The sequence below is a fragment of the Bos indicus genome, chromosome 3, assembly GCF_029378745.1.
Source record: "Bos indicus isolate NIAB-ARS_2022 breed Sahiwal x Tharparkar chromosome 3, NIAB-ARS_B.indTharparkar_mat_pri_1.0, whole genome shotgun sequence".
Lineage (NCBI taxonomy): Eukaryota > Metazoa > Chordata > Mammalia > Artiodactyla > Bovidae > Bos > Bos indicus.
In genome coordinates, this window is record NC_091762.1 from 103,936,617 (window position 1) to 103,956,503 (window position 19,887).

Consider the following 19,887-nt stretch of genomic DNA (forward strand, 5'->3'; position numbering starts at 1 on the left):
TGAATTGATACCTAAGTAAGCAACAACAACAATCATATGAAAGGATTTTCAACAATGTTAACTGTCAGGGAAATGTTAAGTAAAGCCACAGTTAAATACTACTACATAACTCACCAGAAAAGGTAAAATTAGTAAGACTGACAATACCAAGCACTGACAGAGAATGTGAAGTAATTAACAACTCATACACAACTGAGCAGAGCTTAAATTAGTACAACTATTTGGAAGACAACATGGCAGTAATTTACCAACACAGAACAAATCCTTAACCATCTGATCTAATAATTCTACTGAGGTATATCATGATCAGAAATGTATAGATAAAGACAAGAATACTTAGAGCAGCACTGTTCATAAGAGACCAACTGGAAACAACATAAATGTCTATCAACAGTAGAAGGGATAAATAAAATAAGTGGAGTATGTTTATTCAATGAAACACTAGAGTACAAACAACAAAAGTGAACAAAGTACTGTTACATGGAACAATACGGATGAATCTCACAAATACAATATTGAACAAAAGAAACAAGCTAAAGAATGTATACTCCCTGCAGTTAAAACGCAGAAATAGCCTTAAAAGTTAGGACTAGTCATGACTTTGCGGGAGGAGAGAGTAAGTAGACATAGGGAGAAGAGACAGGGCTTCTGGAGCACTGGAAATTTCTTGCACTGGGCGGTGTATTGGAATTGTACACCTCTTGGTAGTTATGATATGCTTTGACAAAAACTTCTGGACACTGTAGAAAATGAGACTATATATCAGACTTTTATGTGTTTATCTTAGATTTTTTTCTCAGTGTACTTGTGTCTTACCCTTAGCAGGACCATTACATTTACAACATGGTCAGAGACGTTCACCGTCAGCACAGCTTACCGAGTTTGCGCTGTACCTTCTCCTTCCCTCGAAGTTCATCAGTGAGCCTTCGGATCTCTTCGTGGGCCACCTCTAACTGCCGTGCTACGTCCTCCAAATCTCTCTCTCTGCAGTTTTGTGGTGTTTTATCTTTTTCTGGATCTTCATTATGGGACTGAAATAAAACTGCTGTTAGTAGTACACCGAAAAGTAAATATACTCAGGATATTGCCCTATAAGTGTTTGAGAGCCAATAAAGAAGAGTAGATTATTTATGTGCATTTCTTTTATTAGGTTGAACCATATAAAATTGGTGATATTTTATTGTTTTTATACAATTTCACCTTTGAACCCAAAATACTTAAGAGATTATGGTTATATAATTATTTCAAAAACTAGAAATTTAATCATAAAAATAATCTTTGGCAAAAAAGAGGGAAAATAGTCCTCATTTATATGGTAATTAAATACAGCTTGTAAAATGCCTTTACATTAAATTTTATTTCATTTCAAAGTTGGAACAATTAGGGCTCAATTCATGTTTAGAGCTCCTTTCCTACACCTATTTTTAAAGCATTTTAAAAGCTAAGTAAGAAATTCAATCTTAATTATATTTTGCTTTTGATCCCCAAGATATGTATTTCATATAAGATTATAATTTCATTATACAAATTTCCCTAAAAAGTAAGAAAACAACCAAACATTAATACCATCCACATAACAAAACTACTTCAGCTTACTAGTGTAGTTCCTTGCAGGATTTTTCATTTACATACATTTTTAACATAGTCATAATCTCAATCTATGTACACATTTCTGTCTGACTTTTTCATTTAACATTATATGAGGAATATTTTTTTATATTGCTGTATAAATTTTGTAATGATAATTTTTAGAGGCTATATAATGTTCCAGTGAGTGCAACATAATTTATGTAATCATTTCAACACTTTGGTAGTTTTCCATTTTTGCTATTGAAAATAATACCATGGTTTCATCCACATATATTTATCTTGGGTTTTTCCCCATTGTTAAATTCTCTATATATACTTTATTCACTAGATTTAACTCTTAATAACATTTCCCTAGATCAAAAATAATTTCCACAAAGAGAATTACTTATACTTAAAATAATGTGCAACACATTTTAAAGGACCTCCCCGCAAAAAGAAGCTTCAAATATATTTGGAAAGAAGTGTGTACTGTCCCAAGGTGATTTTTCAAAGGACATAACACATATTGATTGCTTACATTTTGATACATTCAATAAAAATCAGCTATTGTGTTAAATAATTTATTTTTTCTTCCCAAATTTCTATGATGTGTTCATAATACTCTTATGCACAACTGATATCTTTTACAGCATGGATTTATACATTTTAATGTATTCAAACAAAATACTTCCAAGGTAAAAGCTAACTTGTAATTACCTATTATTATTAAGCAAAAGATAGTAAATTTTTTCTTACCTCATTCAGACTTTTTTTAGACTGATGCACAGGTTCTTGATGTCTCTGATGTTCCTTTTGCAGAGGCTGGTGGGTTTGTTCAAGTTTCTCCTAAATGAGGTAAATGAATATTATATCAATTGGCTTCATGAACAAAAGGTGAGGTAAGGTGAAGTTGCTCAGTCATGTCCAGCTCTTTGCGACCCCACGGACTGTAGCCTACCAGGCTCTTCCATCCATGGGATTTTCCAGGCAAGAGTACTGGAGTGGGTTGCCATTTCCTTCTCCAGAGGATCTTCCCGACCCAGGGATCGAACCCAGGTCTCCCGCATTGTAGGCAGATGCTTTACCGTCTGAAACACCAGGGAAGTTTTAAAATGTCATTTAAATTTAAAAAAATATAATCAAGTAGAGAAACAGGGAGCACAATCCAGTCAATTTTATGAGGCTAGACCATGCATTCTCAGTGAGATAATACTGCCCCCACGGGAGTTCAGACTGATTCCTAAGCGGGGAAATCTTACCCTTTTAAGTACAAAGTACAGATGTCTATGGTACATATATAGAATTACTTTATATCAGTACCATCAAGATTTCATGGGACAGTGATAGAAAAAATTATTTAAAAAGTCTCATTATAGAAGCAATAATGAAAAAATAGGCTGGCTAACACTGCCTAGGTGGATCTTGATATTAAAACCTGACAAAGGTAACACAAAAAGAAAAATCACAGGGCCACCTCACTCATAAACATAGATGCAAAAATTTAAAGAAAAGTTTATCAAACTGAATCTATACCATTTAGAAAGGATAACATATCATGAAGGAGTTGGATTTATCCCAGGAATACAAGATAGGTTTAACATTATAAAATTTAATCAATGAAATTCTCACATTAACAGGTAAAAGTTCTAAATGACTTCATCATTTCAATAGCTATAGAAAAAACTCAACATTTTCTAAACTCAACATTAATTCCTAATAGAAGCTCTGAACAAATCAGGAATAAAAGAGAACTTTCTTAACTCAATAAAGTCTATCTTTAAAAAAAAGCAACTTTTTTTTTTTTTTACAGAATATAGGTTTATTTATAGAATCTTACAAATTTAAAACATTTACAGTCCACATAACTTATTTTCTTTTCTAATATACCTCAAACTCCTGACTTATTTTAAAAAAACACTGTGATGGAATTGTAGAACTGTAAAAGAAAATATGAATAATACAAATCTAACCTCTCTCTTTTGCAAAAACCAGACAACTTTTTGAAAAAACAGCAACTCTTAATCAAACATCATACTAGTGAATAGCTGAATACTTTCTCTCTGATATTATTAACAAGACAAGTATCTCTGCTATTCAAGATAATACTAAAGATCCAAGTCAGTATAGTAAGTAAAGAAATTTAAAGGAATAAAGATGGGAAAGGAAGAAACAAAAGTATCATTATTCTCAGATATGACTATAAGGGGGAAAAAGTACAAAATCTTCAAATAAATTATTAAAATGAATGGGAAATTTCAGCAATATTGCTAAATATAGTCAATATATAAAAATAATTATACTTTTAATACTAGCAATAGATAATTAGAAAATTAAATTCTCAAAAAACATACAGCATTCACTACTAACAGCATCCAAAAATATGAAGTAACTAGCAATAAATGTAACAAAAAATGTGCAAGATTTTGTGAAAAAAGTGATAAAACTTTACTTATATACATTAAAAAGCAAATGGAGAGATAGTCTATGATCACAGATAACATCAGTATTTTACGATAGCCAATTCCTCTCCAATAGACTTATAGAGTCAATGCAACCAAAAATCAAAACCCCAGAAGGAAAGAATTTCTTAAACAGGACAGAAAAACACTAACTATAAAACAGATGATTGATAAATTGAACAATCTTAAATTTAAGAACTTCTGTTCATTAAAAGACACTTTTAAGAATATTAAAAGGACAAGTCACAGAGTAGGGAAAAAGCATTTGTGACACACACAATCAATAAAAAGACTTGAAACCAGAACATAGACAATACATGTAAACAACAAGACAGACAACTCAATTTTTTAATGGACAAGAGACCTGAATAAACACTAACACAATAGGAAATTCAAGTGACAAATAATTACACTAAATTCACTTGTAATCAGGGAAATGCTAATTAAAACCAATATGGGATATCATTATGCACCCAGTAGTTTAGCAAAAATTTAAAAGTCTGAAGACATCAGGGGCTGATGAGAAGCAAAGGCATTCTCACACAATACTAGTGCCAGAATAAACTGGTACCACTACGTTAAGAAGAAAGTTTGACATTATCTGGTAAAGCTGAAGATCCACATACTCTGTAATTTCCTAAATCTACTCTTAGCTGTATACCCTATATAAATGAATGCACACACAAAAGAATGTTCACAGCAGCATAACTGATAAAATTAAAATATGTTCAAAATAGACAATAAATTGGAAATAACCCAAATTAGCATAGAGTGGATAGTCTCATGCGGTATATTCACATGATGGAATAATATATAGCAATGACAAGCTGACTAAAAATAAATAATATAAACATAATGTTTTCCCAAAAAGCACTTCCCAAAGTTGATTCCCTGTATATAATATTCAAAAATAGACAAATAGTATTTTGACTATAAATAGACAAAACTACTATATTATTTAGGGATGCACATCTTTGTGGAGAGAAAGGGGTTGTGATCAGATAAGAAAGGTTCTAGGCAGTTGGCCAGCAATTCGTGAACCGTGAACTTCCAGATATTCAGATATGCAGATGACACCACCCTTATGGCAGAAAGTGCTGCTGCTGCTAAGTCACATCAGCCGTGTCCGACTCTATGTGACTCCATAGACAGCAGCCCACCAGGCTCCTGGGATTCTCTAGGCAAGAACACTGGAGTGGGTTGCCATTTCCTTCTCCAATGCATGAAAGTGAAAAGTGAAAGTGAAGTCACTCAGTCGTGTCCGACTCTTCTCGACCCCATGGACTACAGCCTACAAGGCTCCTCTGTCCATGGGATTTTCCAGGCAAGAGTACTGGAGTGGGGTGCCATCACCTTCTCCAATGGCAGAAAGTGAAGAGGAACTAAAAAGCCTCTTGATGAAAGTGAAAGAGGAGAGTGAAAAAGTTGGCTTAAAGCTCAACATTCAGAAAACAAAGATCATGGCATCTGGTCCCATCACTTCATGGGAAATAGATGGGGAAACAGTGGAAACAGTGTCAGACTTTCTTTTTTTGGGCTCCAAGATCACTGCAGATGGTGATTGCAGCCATGAAATTAAAAGACACTTACTCCTTGGAAGGAAAGTTATGACCAACCTAGACAGCATATTCAAAAGCAGATATTACTTTGCTAACAAAGGTCCGTATAGCCAAGGCTATGGTTTTTCCTGTGGTCATGTATGGATGTGAGAGTTGGACTGTGAGGAAAGCTGAGTGCCGAAGAATTGATGCTTTTGAACTGTGGTGTTGGAGAAGACTCTTGAGAGTCCCTTGGACTGCAAGGAGATCCAACCAGTCCATCCTAAAGGAGATCAGTCCTGGGTGTTCTTTGGAAGGACTGATGCTAAAGATGAAACTCCAATACTTGGGCCACCTCATGAGAAGAGTTGACTCATTGGAAAAGACCCTGATGCTGGGAGGGATTGGGGGCAGGAGGAGAAGGGGACGATTGAGGATAAGGTGGTTGGATGGCATCACCGACTCAATGGACATGAGTTTGGGTGAACTGCGGGAGTTGGTAATGGACAGGGAGGCCTGGCATGCTGCGATTCATGGGGTCGTAAAGAGTCGGACACGACTGAGCGACTAAACTGAACTGAACTGAGGCAGTTGGCAATGTTGTATTCCTAACAGAACCAGTGGTTACATAGGTGTTTATTCAGTAACTATTTGTCAAACTGTATTTTTACAGCGTTATCTTTTTTCTGCACATATTCTGTCATATTCCACAGTAAAATATTAAAAAAAAAACTTTGATTATTCCTGGCATTAAAAGTCATCTCTTGGTCCTCTGCCCCATGCAACAATAAAGTGGTTAAACAAATTCTGATACATCCATTTAAAGGATCAGTTCAGTTCAGTTGAGTCGCTCATTCATGTCCGACTCTGCAACCCCATGAATTGCAGCACGTCAGGCCTCCCTATCCATCACCAACTCACGGAGTTCACTCAAACTCATGTCCAGCAAGTCAGTGATCCCATACAGCCATCTCATCCTTTGTTGTCCCCTTCTCCTCCTGTCCCCAATCCCTCCCAGCATCAGAGTCTTTTCCAATGAGTCAACTCTTCGCATGAGGTGGCCAAAGTATTGGAGTTTCATCTTTAGCATCAGTCCTTCCAAAGAACACCCAGGACTGATCTCCTTTAGGATGGACTGGTTGGATCTCCTTGCAGTCCAAGGGACTCTCAAGAGTCTTCTCCAACACCACAGTTCAAAAGCATCAATTCTTCGGCGCTCAGCTTTGTTCACAGTCCAACTCTCCCATCCATACATGACCACTGGAAAAACCATAGCCTTGATGAGACGGGCCTTTGTTGGCAAAGTAATGTCTCTGCTTTTGAATATGTCATCTAGGTTGGTCATAACTTTCCTTCCAAGGAGTAAGCAACTTTTAATTTCATGGCTGCAATCACCATCTGCAGTGATTTTGGAGCCCAAAAAAAGAAAGTCTGACACTGTTTCCACTGTTTCTCCATGTATTTCCCATGAAGTGATGGGACCAGATGCCATGATCTTAGTTTTCTGAATGTTGAGCTTTAAGCCATTTAAAGGATATATGTTATCAAAAAGACAAAGGAAAATCTCTACATGCTATTACAGAAACTGAAAACAATAGGCATAATGGAATATAATTTGAATTTTAAGAGAATGGAAATTTTTTTGGAAAGATAGATTAAAAAATTGTTGGCAGTAGTTGCTTAGCAGTATGGAACTGAGGATTTGAGGTGAGAAGATAACTCATTTTTCATTCTATTTTATAGTGCTTGAATCCTTTTTTACTATGTGCCTATATTAAGTTAAAAAGCCAATAAAAAAATAAAAACTAATGTTAAATAAAATGTAGTTCATATGTAGATCAGGCCTTGCAAAACTTCTTGGGGTTTCAAGTCATCATATGTGGTCCCATTTTGGTAGGTATGATTCTCTCATCTACTTTATGCACAGGTTAGTTCAACATTGAAAGTGAAGTCACTCAGTCGTATCCAACTCTTTGTGATCCCATGAACTGTAGCCTACCAGGCTCCTCCATCCATGGGATTTTCCAGGCGAGAGTACTGGAGTGGGTTGCCATTTCCTTCTCTAACATTAGTGTATGTAAAATATAACTAGGGAGGCAATGAAATTTTTACAGGCTACAGTTCATAATAATAAGATCTTTGCAAAAATTTTTTTTAAAGTTTTTTAAAGGTATAATCAATATACAACAAACTGAACATATTTACAGTGTACAATTTTTTGTTACATGTATACATTCATGAAACCAACACCACAATCAAGATAATGAAAATATCCACCACAGGCAAAAGTTTCATATGCTTCCTTAAATTTATTCTTTCCCAACACTGTCCTCAGACAACCACTGATGTGTTTCTGTTATTATATACCAGTTTGCATTTCCTACTGCTTTAAACAAATGGAACCATAGACTATGTACTCTTTTTGGTCTGGCTTATTTCACTCAGATAATTGAGATATATCTGTTTTGTATTTTTTCTTTTTTATTATAAAGTAATATTCCATTCTATAGGTCTATACATTTACCTGCTGATGAACATTTGAGTTGATTATACAATGAAGGCTGCCGTGACATGTGTAAGTCTTTACACGGCCACATGCTTTCATTTCTCTTGGTATATTCCTAGAAGTGGAATGTAACAGTTGCATGTTTAATTTTTTAAGGCAATGTTAAGTAATTTTCAAAGTGGTAGTATCATTTTATATTCACATCAGTAGAATATGAGGATTACAGTTGCTTCACATTGTCAACAATACTTGATATGGTTAGTCTTTAATTCTGGGCATTCATTGATATTGATAAATTGACAGTGGTGACTCACTGTGATTTTTGTGTTTTCCTAATAGTAAATGAATTTAAGCATTATTTCATGTGCTTATTTACTATTTGTATATCTTCTCTGGTGCAGTTGCTTTTAAATTTTTTGCCCATTTTTCAGTTGGGTTGTATGTGTTATTATTATTGAATTATAAGAGTTATTTATATATTTAGATAGAAAGATTTTGTTGGACACATTTTTAAAAAAAAATTATCTCCCAGTCTGTGCCTTCCTCTTTTATTTCTGTCTTTTGAAGAGCGACATTCTGAATTTTGATAAAATCCAATTTCATACCCTGTGCTCTTCCTGTCTGATAAAAATCTTTCCAAACCCAAGGTCACTAAAATTTTCTTCTGTAGATTTTATCTCCTACATGATCTATGAACCGTCTTAATTCTTGTATATGGATAGGATAAAGGTATTATAAAGCCTTAAATTTCATGTGTTACCTTCACACCCTTGTACCTCACAGTGCACCAAAAGCCTATGCATGAATTCCCCTGCTTTTGCCAGATATACCCCCATCTGACAGGAAAGATTCCCGACCCAGCTAATTCCCCTATCAGCCAGAACAGCTATAGTCTACCTGGCCCTCAGCCATTTAACGACTGTCATTCCGCGGCCAACCCATGAAATTTTTTAAACAAGCCAGTCATACCCTCCCACAGGAACAAAGGGGCACCTCTCCTACTGTTACCACAAACTCTGTCTCCCACGGGTCCTGTGAGTTCACTCCGTTCCTGAATACAGCCCCCTGTGGCCTTGCCTGACAGGCAGTGTCCTCCACTGGGCTGTAAGTCTTTGTGATTAACTATGAACCACATCTCTGTCCAAAGCTGGGTGTCATGTGTTTGACTATCTCATAGTATTTAGGGTAGGGATTCCCTCCTTTACCAGTGGGGAAGGGGACTCAGTAGAGTTGAGGGAGTTTTTTCTGTTTGTTTTTTGCTTATGCCTATCCAATTGTTCCAGCACTGTTTGTGGGAAAGCACATCTTTTCCCCATTAAATTACCTTCCCGTTTGTTTTGAAAATCAATTTACCCTACAGGTGTGGGTCTTTATTTTGTTCCATTGATCTATATATCTACCTTTACACCAATACCACACATTCTTGATTACTACAGCTTTATGGTAAGTCTTGAAAGCGGGAAGAGTGTATCTTCCAACTTGTTCTTCTTTTTCAAAGTTGTTTGGGCTATTCTAGTTCCTTTGCCTTCCTTATCCATTTTAGAATCAGCTTGTCAATTTCTACAAAAAAGTGACTCTACTGATTACTTTATGCTCAGGCAAATGACAACATTAGCTTAAACAAAATATAAATCAGAATGTGACAGAAATGTTATGAATTACATTTTATAATAACAAAATCCTTCATAGTATCTGTTTTAATTCTTTCTGTCCATGAGTTGTAAAACTATGACTTAGTAGTGATCTAAGTAAACTATGATCTTAGCTTTAAAATCATCTAAGACTTCACCTTCAATTTGTTTTATAGATTCCATCTCCTTCATAACTCCTTAGTTCATCTTCCCTTCTTCATTTACACTTTGAGTCTTGTTTTTGGTTCTCATTCTTTAATTAATTATTATTTAACATCTCCTGAAACCCCAGCTTCCAATCTGGCCCCTTTCCAATCCATCTCTCCACGATGGCCAGAGTGATTTTTCTAAAACACGAATCAGATCATGCTGTGCATGTGTGCATGTCACTCTTCTCTTAAAATCATTTAGTGACTCGCCAGACCTTTTACAGCAGTCAGTTATTAATCAATTTGAAATATTTTTATGCCTCTAGTATGCTCCAGGAACACTGCTGGGTGCTGAGTCCAAACTCTCTAGCTTAGCATATGAGTCTCACCATGAAGTGGTTTCTGAAAATATCCCCGGGTGTGTTTCTCAGCATTGCCTCACATGAACCAGTATGTGTTATACACTGTCTCCTCTGCCAGAAATGCCTTTCCCTTCTTCTTCATCCAGCTCACACCTACTCAGCTTTCAAAATGCTACTCAATACCACCTCTTCTGGAAGCCTTTTCTATCCATCCTGACTGAGCCTCTCCCCCAGGTTCTCCTAGCCTTCTGTGCCTCAGTTTACTAAAGAACTTTCCACACTGAATTATAACTACTAGTTTATTTCTTTCCTTCATTAGCTTCATTTATTTCTTTCATTTTTCTTTCCTTTCAAGTCCAAGATCATGTTTAATTTGACCTTGTTCCTACATCTACTAGCACAAAGCCTGGCACACAGGAGGTTCTCAATAACAACAATTCTAATTAACATGTGGGGTTTCATTCTAGAGCTATACATATATTAAGCAATTTCATTTCGTTTTCATGATCATCTTGTGGAGTAGGTGAGTTGCTTCCAGATTTTACAGACTATGACACTGAGGCTCACAAAAATTAAGTAAGTTATTCAAGGACATACTGCTCAGAAGGGGCAGAGCAGGTCCATTCAAACCTAAAGTCTATATTCTTAAGCACTATCAAAATTGGCTTCCTGATATTTTAATGTATGAAAGGTTAAATAAACACACGCATTTTTCAACTAGCCTGCTTCTTATTCAATTCTGTAGTCAATTTTGGAATACCTGGGGAAAGTCTTTCTTCAGGTTATGGCTCAGACATCTTTGTGGTTCTGGCTTGGGGTTCCCAAGTTCCAGTTTCCTCAAGAGTATACTTCTTTCCATGATTAAGTGTGTGATCTGTTCACATGGGCTGCTCAGAGCCACTGTAGACAAGCCTTCTTGATACATTTCAACCTCCTTTGTTTGCATTTCTGTTAGAAACAAATAACAGAAACAATACTGTTACAAGAAATGCAGGCAAATAACTAAAAAGTAGTGGGAAAAGGTTCTCAAAAGCAGTAGATATTCTTCAATTCAGTTCAGTCACTCAGTTGTTTCAGACTCTTTGCGACCCCATGGACTGCAGCAGGCCAGGCTTCCCTGTCCATTACCAACTCCCGGAGCTTGCTCAAACTCATGTCCATTGAGTCGGTGATACCATCCAACCATCTCATCCTCTGTTGTCCCCTTCTCCTCCTACCTTCAATCTTTCCCAGCATCAGGGTCTTCTTCATGAATCAGTTCTTTGTATCAGGTGGCCAAAGTATTGGAGTTTCAGCTTCAGCATCAGTCCTTCCGAAGAATATTCAGGACTGATTTCCTTTAGGATTGACTGGTTGGATCTCCTTGCAGTACAAGGGACTCTCAAGAGTCTTCTCCAACACCATAATTCAAAAGCATCAATTCTTTGGCACTCAGCTTTCTTTATAGTCCAACTCTCATATCCATATGTGACTACTAATATCTCTGCCTTTTAATATGCTGTCTAGGTTGGTATTCTAGATATTCTTACTACCTGTGTAAGTTTAAAATTGTCCTTACATCATCCTAAAGGAGATCAGTCCTGGGTGTTCATTGGAAGGACTGATGTTGAAGCTCAAACTCCAATACTTTGGCCACCTGATGCCAAGAGCTGACTCACTGGAAAAGACCCTGATGCTGGCAAAGATTGAGGGCAGGAGGAGAAGGGGACAACAGAGGATGAGATGGTTGGATGGCATCACTGACTCAATGGACATGGGTTTTGGTGAACTGTGGGAGTTGGTGATGGACAGGGAGGCCTGGTGTGCTGTGGTTCATGGGTCGCAAAGAGTCGGACACGACTGAGCGACTGAACTGAACTGAACTGAACTTTTAAAGTGTACTGTTGTTTCAGCTAGTGTTTGCTAATGTGGCAGGCATTATACTAAGCATTTGAGATAAATTTATCTTATTTAATCCAGTGAGGTAGGAGTCATATTATCACTTTTAAGAGATGAGGGCTCAGGCACTAAGAAACTTGTCCACAGTCACTCAGCTAATCCTGCCAAAATTTTTGACGATTTCAATTTTCAGGTAAATGATTATATTCCAGGAGCCTGTCCTTTCAGTTCCTTTACCAGCTAACTTCCAGAAATCTAGTCCTCTATCCCATCTCAGTCACCTACTCCGTAGTAATACCCTAGACCCTGACATTAGCCTGTATAGTTTCTATAGCCTCTCCCTAGCCTCAGTTTCAAACATTCTATTCTCCAGTCATCCCTCCCAACCCTTTGTACTAGGAGCTCAATTTCAACAATTTTTGACCATACTGGAAACCAGCATCCATTGACTATGAAGACTTTTCAGCGTTCCTTATTCCATCCCTATTCTCATTTCTTCTCTTACCCAGCTTAGATTCTACAGCCCATCATTACAATCACTCCCCTGAAAATATTCACAATTCTCTTGCCTCCTTTCCTTCCATTATACTTGGTGACAAAACTTCAACTTGTTTAAGGCCAACACTTCACCAGTGCACTCCAGAAGCTGAATGTAGGTAAAGAAAACTACACAGACAGTGCTGATTGGTTTCATTTCAGACTCACGACTATCAACCAACCTCGAGTAGGCCCCTACTGCTGCTCAGCAATCCTCCTGCATTCCCCTGCTTGTCTTTCTCTCTCATTTTTTAGAGACCTAGACAATTATTTCATCTTTCTCTCTCATCAAATCTCTAATACCTCCTTACCATCCTCACTCTCAGCTGAATAACTGACTTCTTATTTCACTGAGAAAAGAGAAGTACTCTGAAAAGAACTTCCACGAGCTCCCCTTACCAAATCTGCCAGCTCTCTGGTACTCTTCCTTCTTGTGAGATTAAACAAGCCACCCTTGTTCCTAAGGCCAGCCCCTCCCCTTGTGCACTGGATCTCATTCCTTCTCCTCTCAAAAAAACAAGCTCCTGAGGTTGACTCTTATCTCTGCTGTCTCATGGAGCTTTCATCTTAGAGACATGGTATAATATCTCCCATTAAAAACAGCAGTGATAGGGACGTCCCTAATGGTCCAGTGGTTAGGACTCCATGCTTCCATGCAGGGGGCGTGGGTTCGATCCCTGGGTGGGAAACAGAGATCTTGCATGCTGCACACAGCATGGCTGAAAAATTAAAAAACAGAAAGTTAAAAAAAAAAAGTGATGAAAACCACAAAAACTTTGCTTCACACTCATGTCGCCCTCCAGCTCCTCCACCATTTCTTCATTCCTCTTTGCTGTACAACTTCAAGAAAGGATCAACCATAGCCATGTCCCCTCCCTCTCCTACCATTCTTTCCTGAATTCACTCATTGGCTTTTGTATCCACTGCTCCACAGAAACAGCTCTCCTCAAAATCACAGTGAGCTCCATGTGTCCAGATCCAGCGGTCAATCTCCTGTCCTCATTCCATATATCCTATTAATGGTATTTGGCCCAATTGCTCATTTCCTTTTCTGAAAACACCTTCCTCATTTCTCTCCTTGGGCACCACACTCTGCTAGTTTCCTCTTAGCTTTCATGCCACTCCTTCTCAGACTCCTTTGCTGACTTCTTACCTTTCTAACCTCTGAACACTGGAACACACCAGTGCCCAGCTCTGAAACTTCTTCTTTTTACTCCCTAGGGTATCTCCTACCATCCTAAGGCTTTAAGTATCTGCTATATCTGATGACTCCCAAATTTACATCTCTAGTTCATAATGCATTCCAGACATAAACAAAATTGCCTGTTTGACTTTTCCACTCAGATGTTTAATATTCACATCCAAATGCAGATGTCCAAGAGCAAACTCTCTACTGTCTTCCCTAAATAGGACCACCCACATCTACCCCATCTGAGTAGTTAGGATCTCTAGTATTCCAACTGCTCAGGCCAAAGAGCTTGGGGTCACCAGTAATTTCTCTCTTTTTCTCCCACCCAACATGAAATCTGTGACCTTGGTATGTGCTGTGCTGTGCTTAGTTGCCTGTCAGGCTTCTCTGTTCATGGGAATTCTCCAGGCAAGAATACTGGAATGGGTTGCCATTTCCTTCTCCAGGGGATCTTCCCAACCCAGGGATTGAACCCAGGTCTCCTGCATTGCAGGCACATTCTTTACCAACTGAGCTACAAGGGAAACCCCAAAGGAAGACCTTGGTATAGGGTTCCAAAAAACCCATTATCAAATCATGTTTGCTCCACCTTCAAAAGACATCCTTTAATCACAGACACATTTCTGATGTGATTGACATATGTGTTCCTAAAATAAACAAGCAGATCTGTATTTCACAAAAATGCTCACTAAAAATAATGTAGCTTATGGAAAAATGTTGGCTTGGAGCACTCAAAACTTTTATCATTGCATAATTAATGCTATAAAAAAACACTGAGAATCCTAATTATATTGGTTCATTAAAGAGATGTGTCAAATTCCTAAAACAATTAAGGGAATACTATAGCAAATATAAGTAAACAATGTAAAGAAATAGAGGAAAATAGAATGGGAAAGATTAGAGACCTCTTCAATAAAACTAGAGATACCTAGGGAACATTTCATGCAAACATAGGCACAATAAAGGACAAAAATGGTATGGACTTAACAGAAACAGAAGATATTAAGAGGAGGTGGCAAGAATACACAAAAGAACTATACAAAGGTCTTAATGACCCGATAACCACGATGGTGTGATCACTCACCTAGAGCCAGACATTCTGGAATCTGAAGTCAAGTGGGCCTTAGGAAGCACTACTACAGACAAAGCTAGTGGTGGTGATAGAATGCCAAACGAGCTGTTTCCAATCCTAAAAAATGATGCTGTTAGGGTGTTGCACTCAATATGCCAGCAAATTTGGAAAACTCAGCAGTGGTCAAAGGAATGGAAAAGGTCAGTTTTCATTCCAATCCCAAAGAAAGGCAATGTCAAAGAATGTTCAAACTACTGCAAAATTGCACTCATTTCACATGCTAGCAAGGTAATGCTCAAAATCCTTCAAGCTAGGCTTCAACAGTACATGAACCAAGAACTTCCAGATGTACAATCTGGATTGAGGAAAGGCAGAGGAACCAGAGATCAAATTGCCAACATCTGTTGGATCATAGAAAAAGCAAGAGAATTCCAGAAAAACATCTACTTCTGCTTCATTGACTATGCTAAAGCCTCTGACTTGGTGGATCACAACAAACTGTGGAAAGTTCTTAAACAGATGGGAATACCAAACCACCTTACCTGTCTCTGAAAAACCTGTATGCAGGTCAAGAAGCAACAGTTAGAACTGGACATAGAACAATAGACTGGTTACAAATTGGGAAAGGAGTACGTCAAAGATGTATATTGGCACCCTGCTTATTTAACTTATATGCAGAGTACATAATGTGAAATGCTTGGCTGGATGAAGCACAACCTGGAATCAAGATTGTCAGGAGAAATATCAATAATCTCAGATATGCAGATGACACCACCCTAATGGCAAAAGTAAAGAGGAACTAAAGAGCCTCTTGATGAAGGTGAGAGAGGAGAGTGAAAAAGCTGGCTTAAAACTCAATATTCAAAATACTAAGATCATGGCACCTGGTCCCATCACTTCATAGCAGATTGATGGGGAAACAGTGGCAGACTTTATTTTCCTGGGCTGCAAAATCACTGCAGACGGTGATTGTAGCCATGAAATTATAAGGCGCTTGCTCCTTGGAAGAAAAACTATGACAAACCTAGACATTATATTAAAAAGCAGACACATCACTTTGTCAACAAGGGCATAGCCAAAACTATGGTTTTTCTAGTAGTCATGTACAGATGTGAAAGTTGGATCATAAACAAGGCTGAGTGCCAAAGAACTGATTTTTTTGAACTGTGGTGCCAGAGAAGACTCTTGAGAGTCCCTTGGACAGCAAGAAGATCAAACCAGTCAATCCTAAAGGAAATCAATCCTGAATATTCATTGGAAGGACTGATGCTGAAGCTGAAGTTCCAATGCTTTAGCCACTTGATGTGAAGAGTCAATTCAGTGGAAAAGACCCTGATGCTAGGAAAGACTGAAGGCAGGAGGAGAAGAGGGTGACAGAGGATGAAATGGTTGGATGGCATCATTGACTCAGTGGCTATGAGTTTGAGCAAACTCCAGGAGACATTGAAGGACAGGGAAGTCTGGCGGGCTGCAGTCCATGGGGTAGTAAAGAGTTGGACATGACTGAACAACTGAACCACATAACAAGTATAGGGAATTCCCAGGGGGCACTAGTGGTAAAGAATCCGCCTGCCAATGCAGGAGTCATGGGTTCTACCCCTGGGTTGGGAAGATCCCCTAGAGTAGGAAATGGCTTCCCACTTCAGTATTCTTGCTGGAAAATTTCATGGATAGAGGAGCCCGACAGCTGGAGTCTGTAGAATAGCAAAGAGTCAGACTACAACTGAGCACACATACACATATACAGAGCAAATATAGGACTCTGTCTTCTTTTTAAAAATCAGGTTTGCTGTAAAGATGAGATAAAGAAAGAGCTGAGCCTGCAGGGTAAAATAAAGGCAAAACGCAAAGGATTAGGAATATCTTTGCAATAAGCACTTTCAAGGCAAAATATGTGGCCAAAGAGCCCAGAAGAGCAAAGTGGGATGAATAGGCTTTAGGTATAAACTACATGGCTTGTTGGTGAACCCAAATCATTAATATCCTGGGGGAATACAAATCATTAATATGCTGGGGAAAATGATACGTGAACTTCCACATATAACTCCCACGGTAGTGACATTACTCCCCTATTTCCCAATCCTTCATGAGCTAATTAATTTATGCTAGTAACAGGCCACAGAGGAGCTTTTGCTTCTTACAGCAAGGCAGATTAGAGCCTTTAACAACCTTGCAGCTGAGAAAAACTAAAAATGTCAGGAAAAATTTAAAATTCCTAAAATGCAATCAGAATATGAACACAACTAGAATGCAAGCTTTTGAGCCAGCAGAATAAAACTAAGTTATCCAATGGAAAACAAAAAAGGGGAGAAAAATTGAAACTAGAGTAAAGTACAAATGAATTACATCTTACGATTAGCTCAATTCACTCTGCACCTGAGATTTAAAATACAGAAAACTGTCCATCATGGACCCTTGTGAAAGAAAGTTCTAAAATGAAAAACTGGGAAATGATTCCAAATAGGATATCTGAAATGAAAGAAAAATGCTAAGCAAAGAAAATAATAAATGTGTGGTAAATATAAATATTTACTGGCGTAAAATGACCCCATGGCATGCTGCAGTCCATGGGGTCACAAAGAATAGGACACAACTCAGTGACTGAACTGAAATGAAATCTAAATAAACACTGACTATCATAATAAAAGCTAACTTATGGAGTTAAAAAAAAATACAATATTTTAAAGGGGTCCTGTCTGTGTCTTCCTTTGTAGCTTTGGAGTACTTAATAAACATTTCCTGAGCCCTTAACATGCTAGGTACTTTACAAGGTTGGAGGTGTCGAGAACACAGAAACCAGGGAGACTAGGACGTGACCTCTGCCCCGGAAGAGCTGACACAGGTCATGATGACCTAGTGCGGTAAGTGGTGTAACTGACATTAAAGAAAATAAGCATCCTGCACTCTCTCACACACATTTCAGAATATTTCAGAATACATACCTTAAAGAGAGAGGCAGAAAATAAACCTGAAGCATTACAAATACTTTTCTTGAGGTGGAGGGTATGTAGTAATTTTTTTCCTTCTTTCTATTTTTATACATTTTCCAAATTTTCTATAATTGTCAATCTCTACTTATTAAAGAAAAAATTTACATTTTTTAACAAAAGGAAAAATTACCTGGTTTGAGTTGGAGCTCTTTAAACTCATGTCTAGGCTGTTTGTTTTCCTTTTCATAACTATGAGAAAATGCTTCTTTTTCCTCTGGTAAGTCACAGACATGGTTTGCATAGTTTTCCTCCTAAGAAGAAAATAATACATTTTCTTACCAGACTATTAAGTGAAAGAGTCATTAAGAGATCACCATACTATTAATGTTTATAATCTGAGAAATAAAAGAAAACTCAACTTTGCTTAAGCGTGGCCTCAGTATTTGATGTCTCTCCCTAAACTTCCTATTGTTACATTATCAGATGCTGTTTCCCCACAGATAGGATGACACATCACTACAAATTTCTGGGAAAATCACAATTTCTGATTTTTTTTCCATGAACAACTCACGTTTCAAATTAAGTCTCCTTAACTATGGTTTAGGAAATACTGTCATGATACTCAGGAACAGAGAAATAGCTACACAATAATTATTTATACTCTTAAGCAAAACTCATGATTACGATGTCTGAAATTTTTTTCATTCACAATAATTGCTTATTTTAATTAACTATTAATTTAAATTAAAATTGGGTTAAAAAATGATGAAATGTTAATAGGAGCTTTATTAAAATAAACTATTGGGTATTCTTTAAAAATAGTTTCTGATTAATAGGGCAGCTTCACAAAAGGTACTTCTGTGTGGCTAATAATAATAGACTGAAAGCAAACTACATGCTCCAGGTACTCTGTTCAAGGACATCAAATACCGAGTTTTCACCACAATCCTATGACACTGTTATCTTCTCCTTTATAGGTGAGTGAGGAGGCTGAGAGAGGCTGAGGGAGTTGCATTGTTAAGCAAGACAGAAAGGCAGGAGCCAGATTTCACACTCTTACTAAACCAAATTGCTGAGAAGCAGACTACCAAAGAACTGCATTTTGCTGAATTGTGTTGAAGCCTTCTGGGGACAACTACTCAGAATATGAACAAAAAGCTAGAAAGAACACAGAACTGCAGCCCAACTTTATCATTTCCTGGTAAGACTCAGTTTCCTTCTCTTTAAAATGGCAGGAACAATACTATCTATTTCTAGTAATAACACTCTTATCAAATACTTGGTGGGTGCCAAGAACATATGTGAAATGTTTGATACACATTGTGTGTAAACCTCACAAATCCTTTTTAAGGAGCTATTATCAGCCCCAAACTACAGATGAGAAATTTTATGCTCAAAGAAGTAACTTGCTCAAGGTAACACAAGAGAGGCAGGGCCAGAGGCAATTTTTCACCCTTACCTGCCTAATGTTAAAGTTTATGGTCTACTCTGCTAATGGCACTCTTCTTTAAGAGTTTGGGAATCAGACTGCCCTCTAAAAATCAACAGGTTAGCTGAGCTGAGCTGTCAGAACACAACAGAGTGATCTGCAAGTGACCTGAGAGAATTTATTAGCTCATTTAAATAAAGTAGCTTAACTGGGCCAACAGAAGAGGCTGGTTGTACACTCAAGGACTTTGTCAAAAATGTTTCTTGAGGTGGCTCATTTGCTTTAGTAAAGTTTTTTCTTTTTCCCTTTCTTTCTTTTGTGTGGTTTTCAAGAAATATCAAACAGCAAAATGGCACTTTATAAAACTAAAGAAGATGTCTGCCTAGGTAGCAAACAGGATATAAAGCCAAACATTAGGCAATCAATGAAATGTCCCTTGTTAATCAAATCACAGTGATGTTTAACTGCTATTGAACTTAATACTTAAAGATACACTGTAAATAGCCATTCCTTCAAGGCAAGACAATGTTGGATCAGCAAAGCATTAAAGATAGTTGTTTTACTTATTTTTTATTATCTTTGTATTTCCAGGAAGAGAAATACAATTTTGTTCTTATACTGGAGTTTTTATTTTATAT

General features: G+C 37.4%; 1 protein-coding gene across 2 annotated transcripts in view; it reads right to left on the bottom strand.

The window, feature by feature from the left end:
* Positions 1–19,887, bottom strand: part of CCDC30 (coiled-coil domain containing 30) — a 135,697-nt gene that overhangs the window by 114,168 nt on the left and 1,642 nt on the right. For both annotated transcript variants that reach the window (XM_070786725.1, XM_019958273.2), the window contains exons 2-5: positions 18,011–18,131; positions 10,975–11,162; positions 2,326–2,415; positions 878–1,031 (exon numbers count right to left, since the gene is read on the bottom strand). In XM_070786725.1, coding sequence (XP_070642826.1) covers positions 878–1,031; positions 2,326–2,415; positions 10,975–11,162; positions 18,011–18,131 — 553 coding nt within the window. The remainder of the gene's footprint in view (positions 1–877; positions 1,032–2,325; positions 2,416–10,974; positions 11,163–18,010; positions 18,132–19,887) is intronic.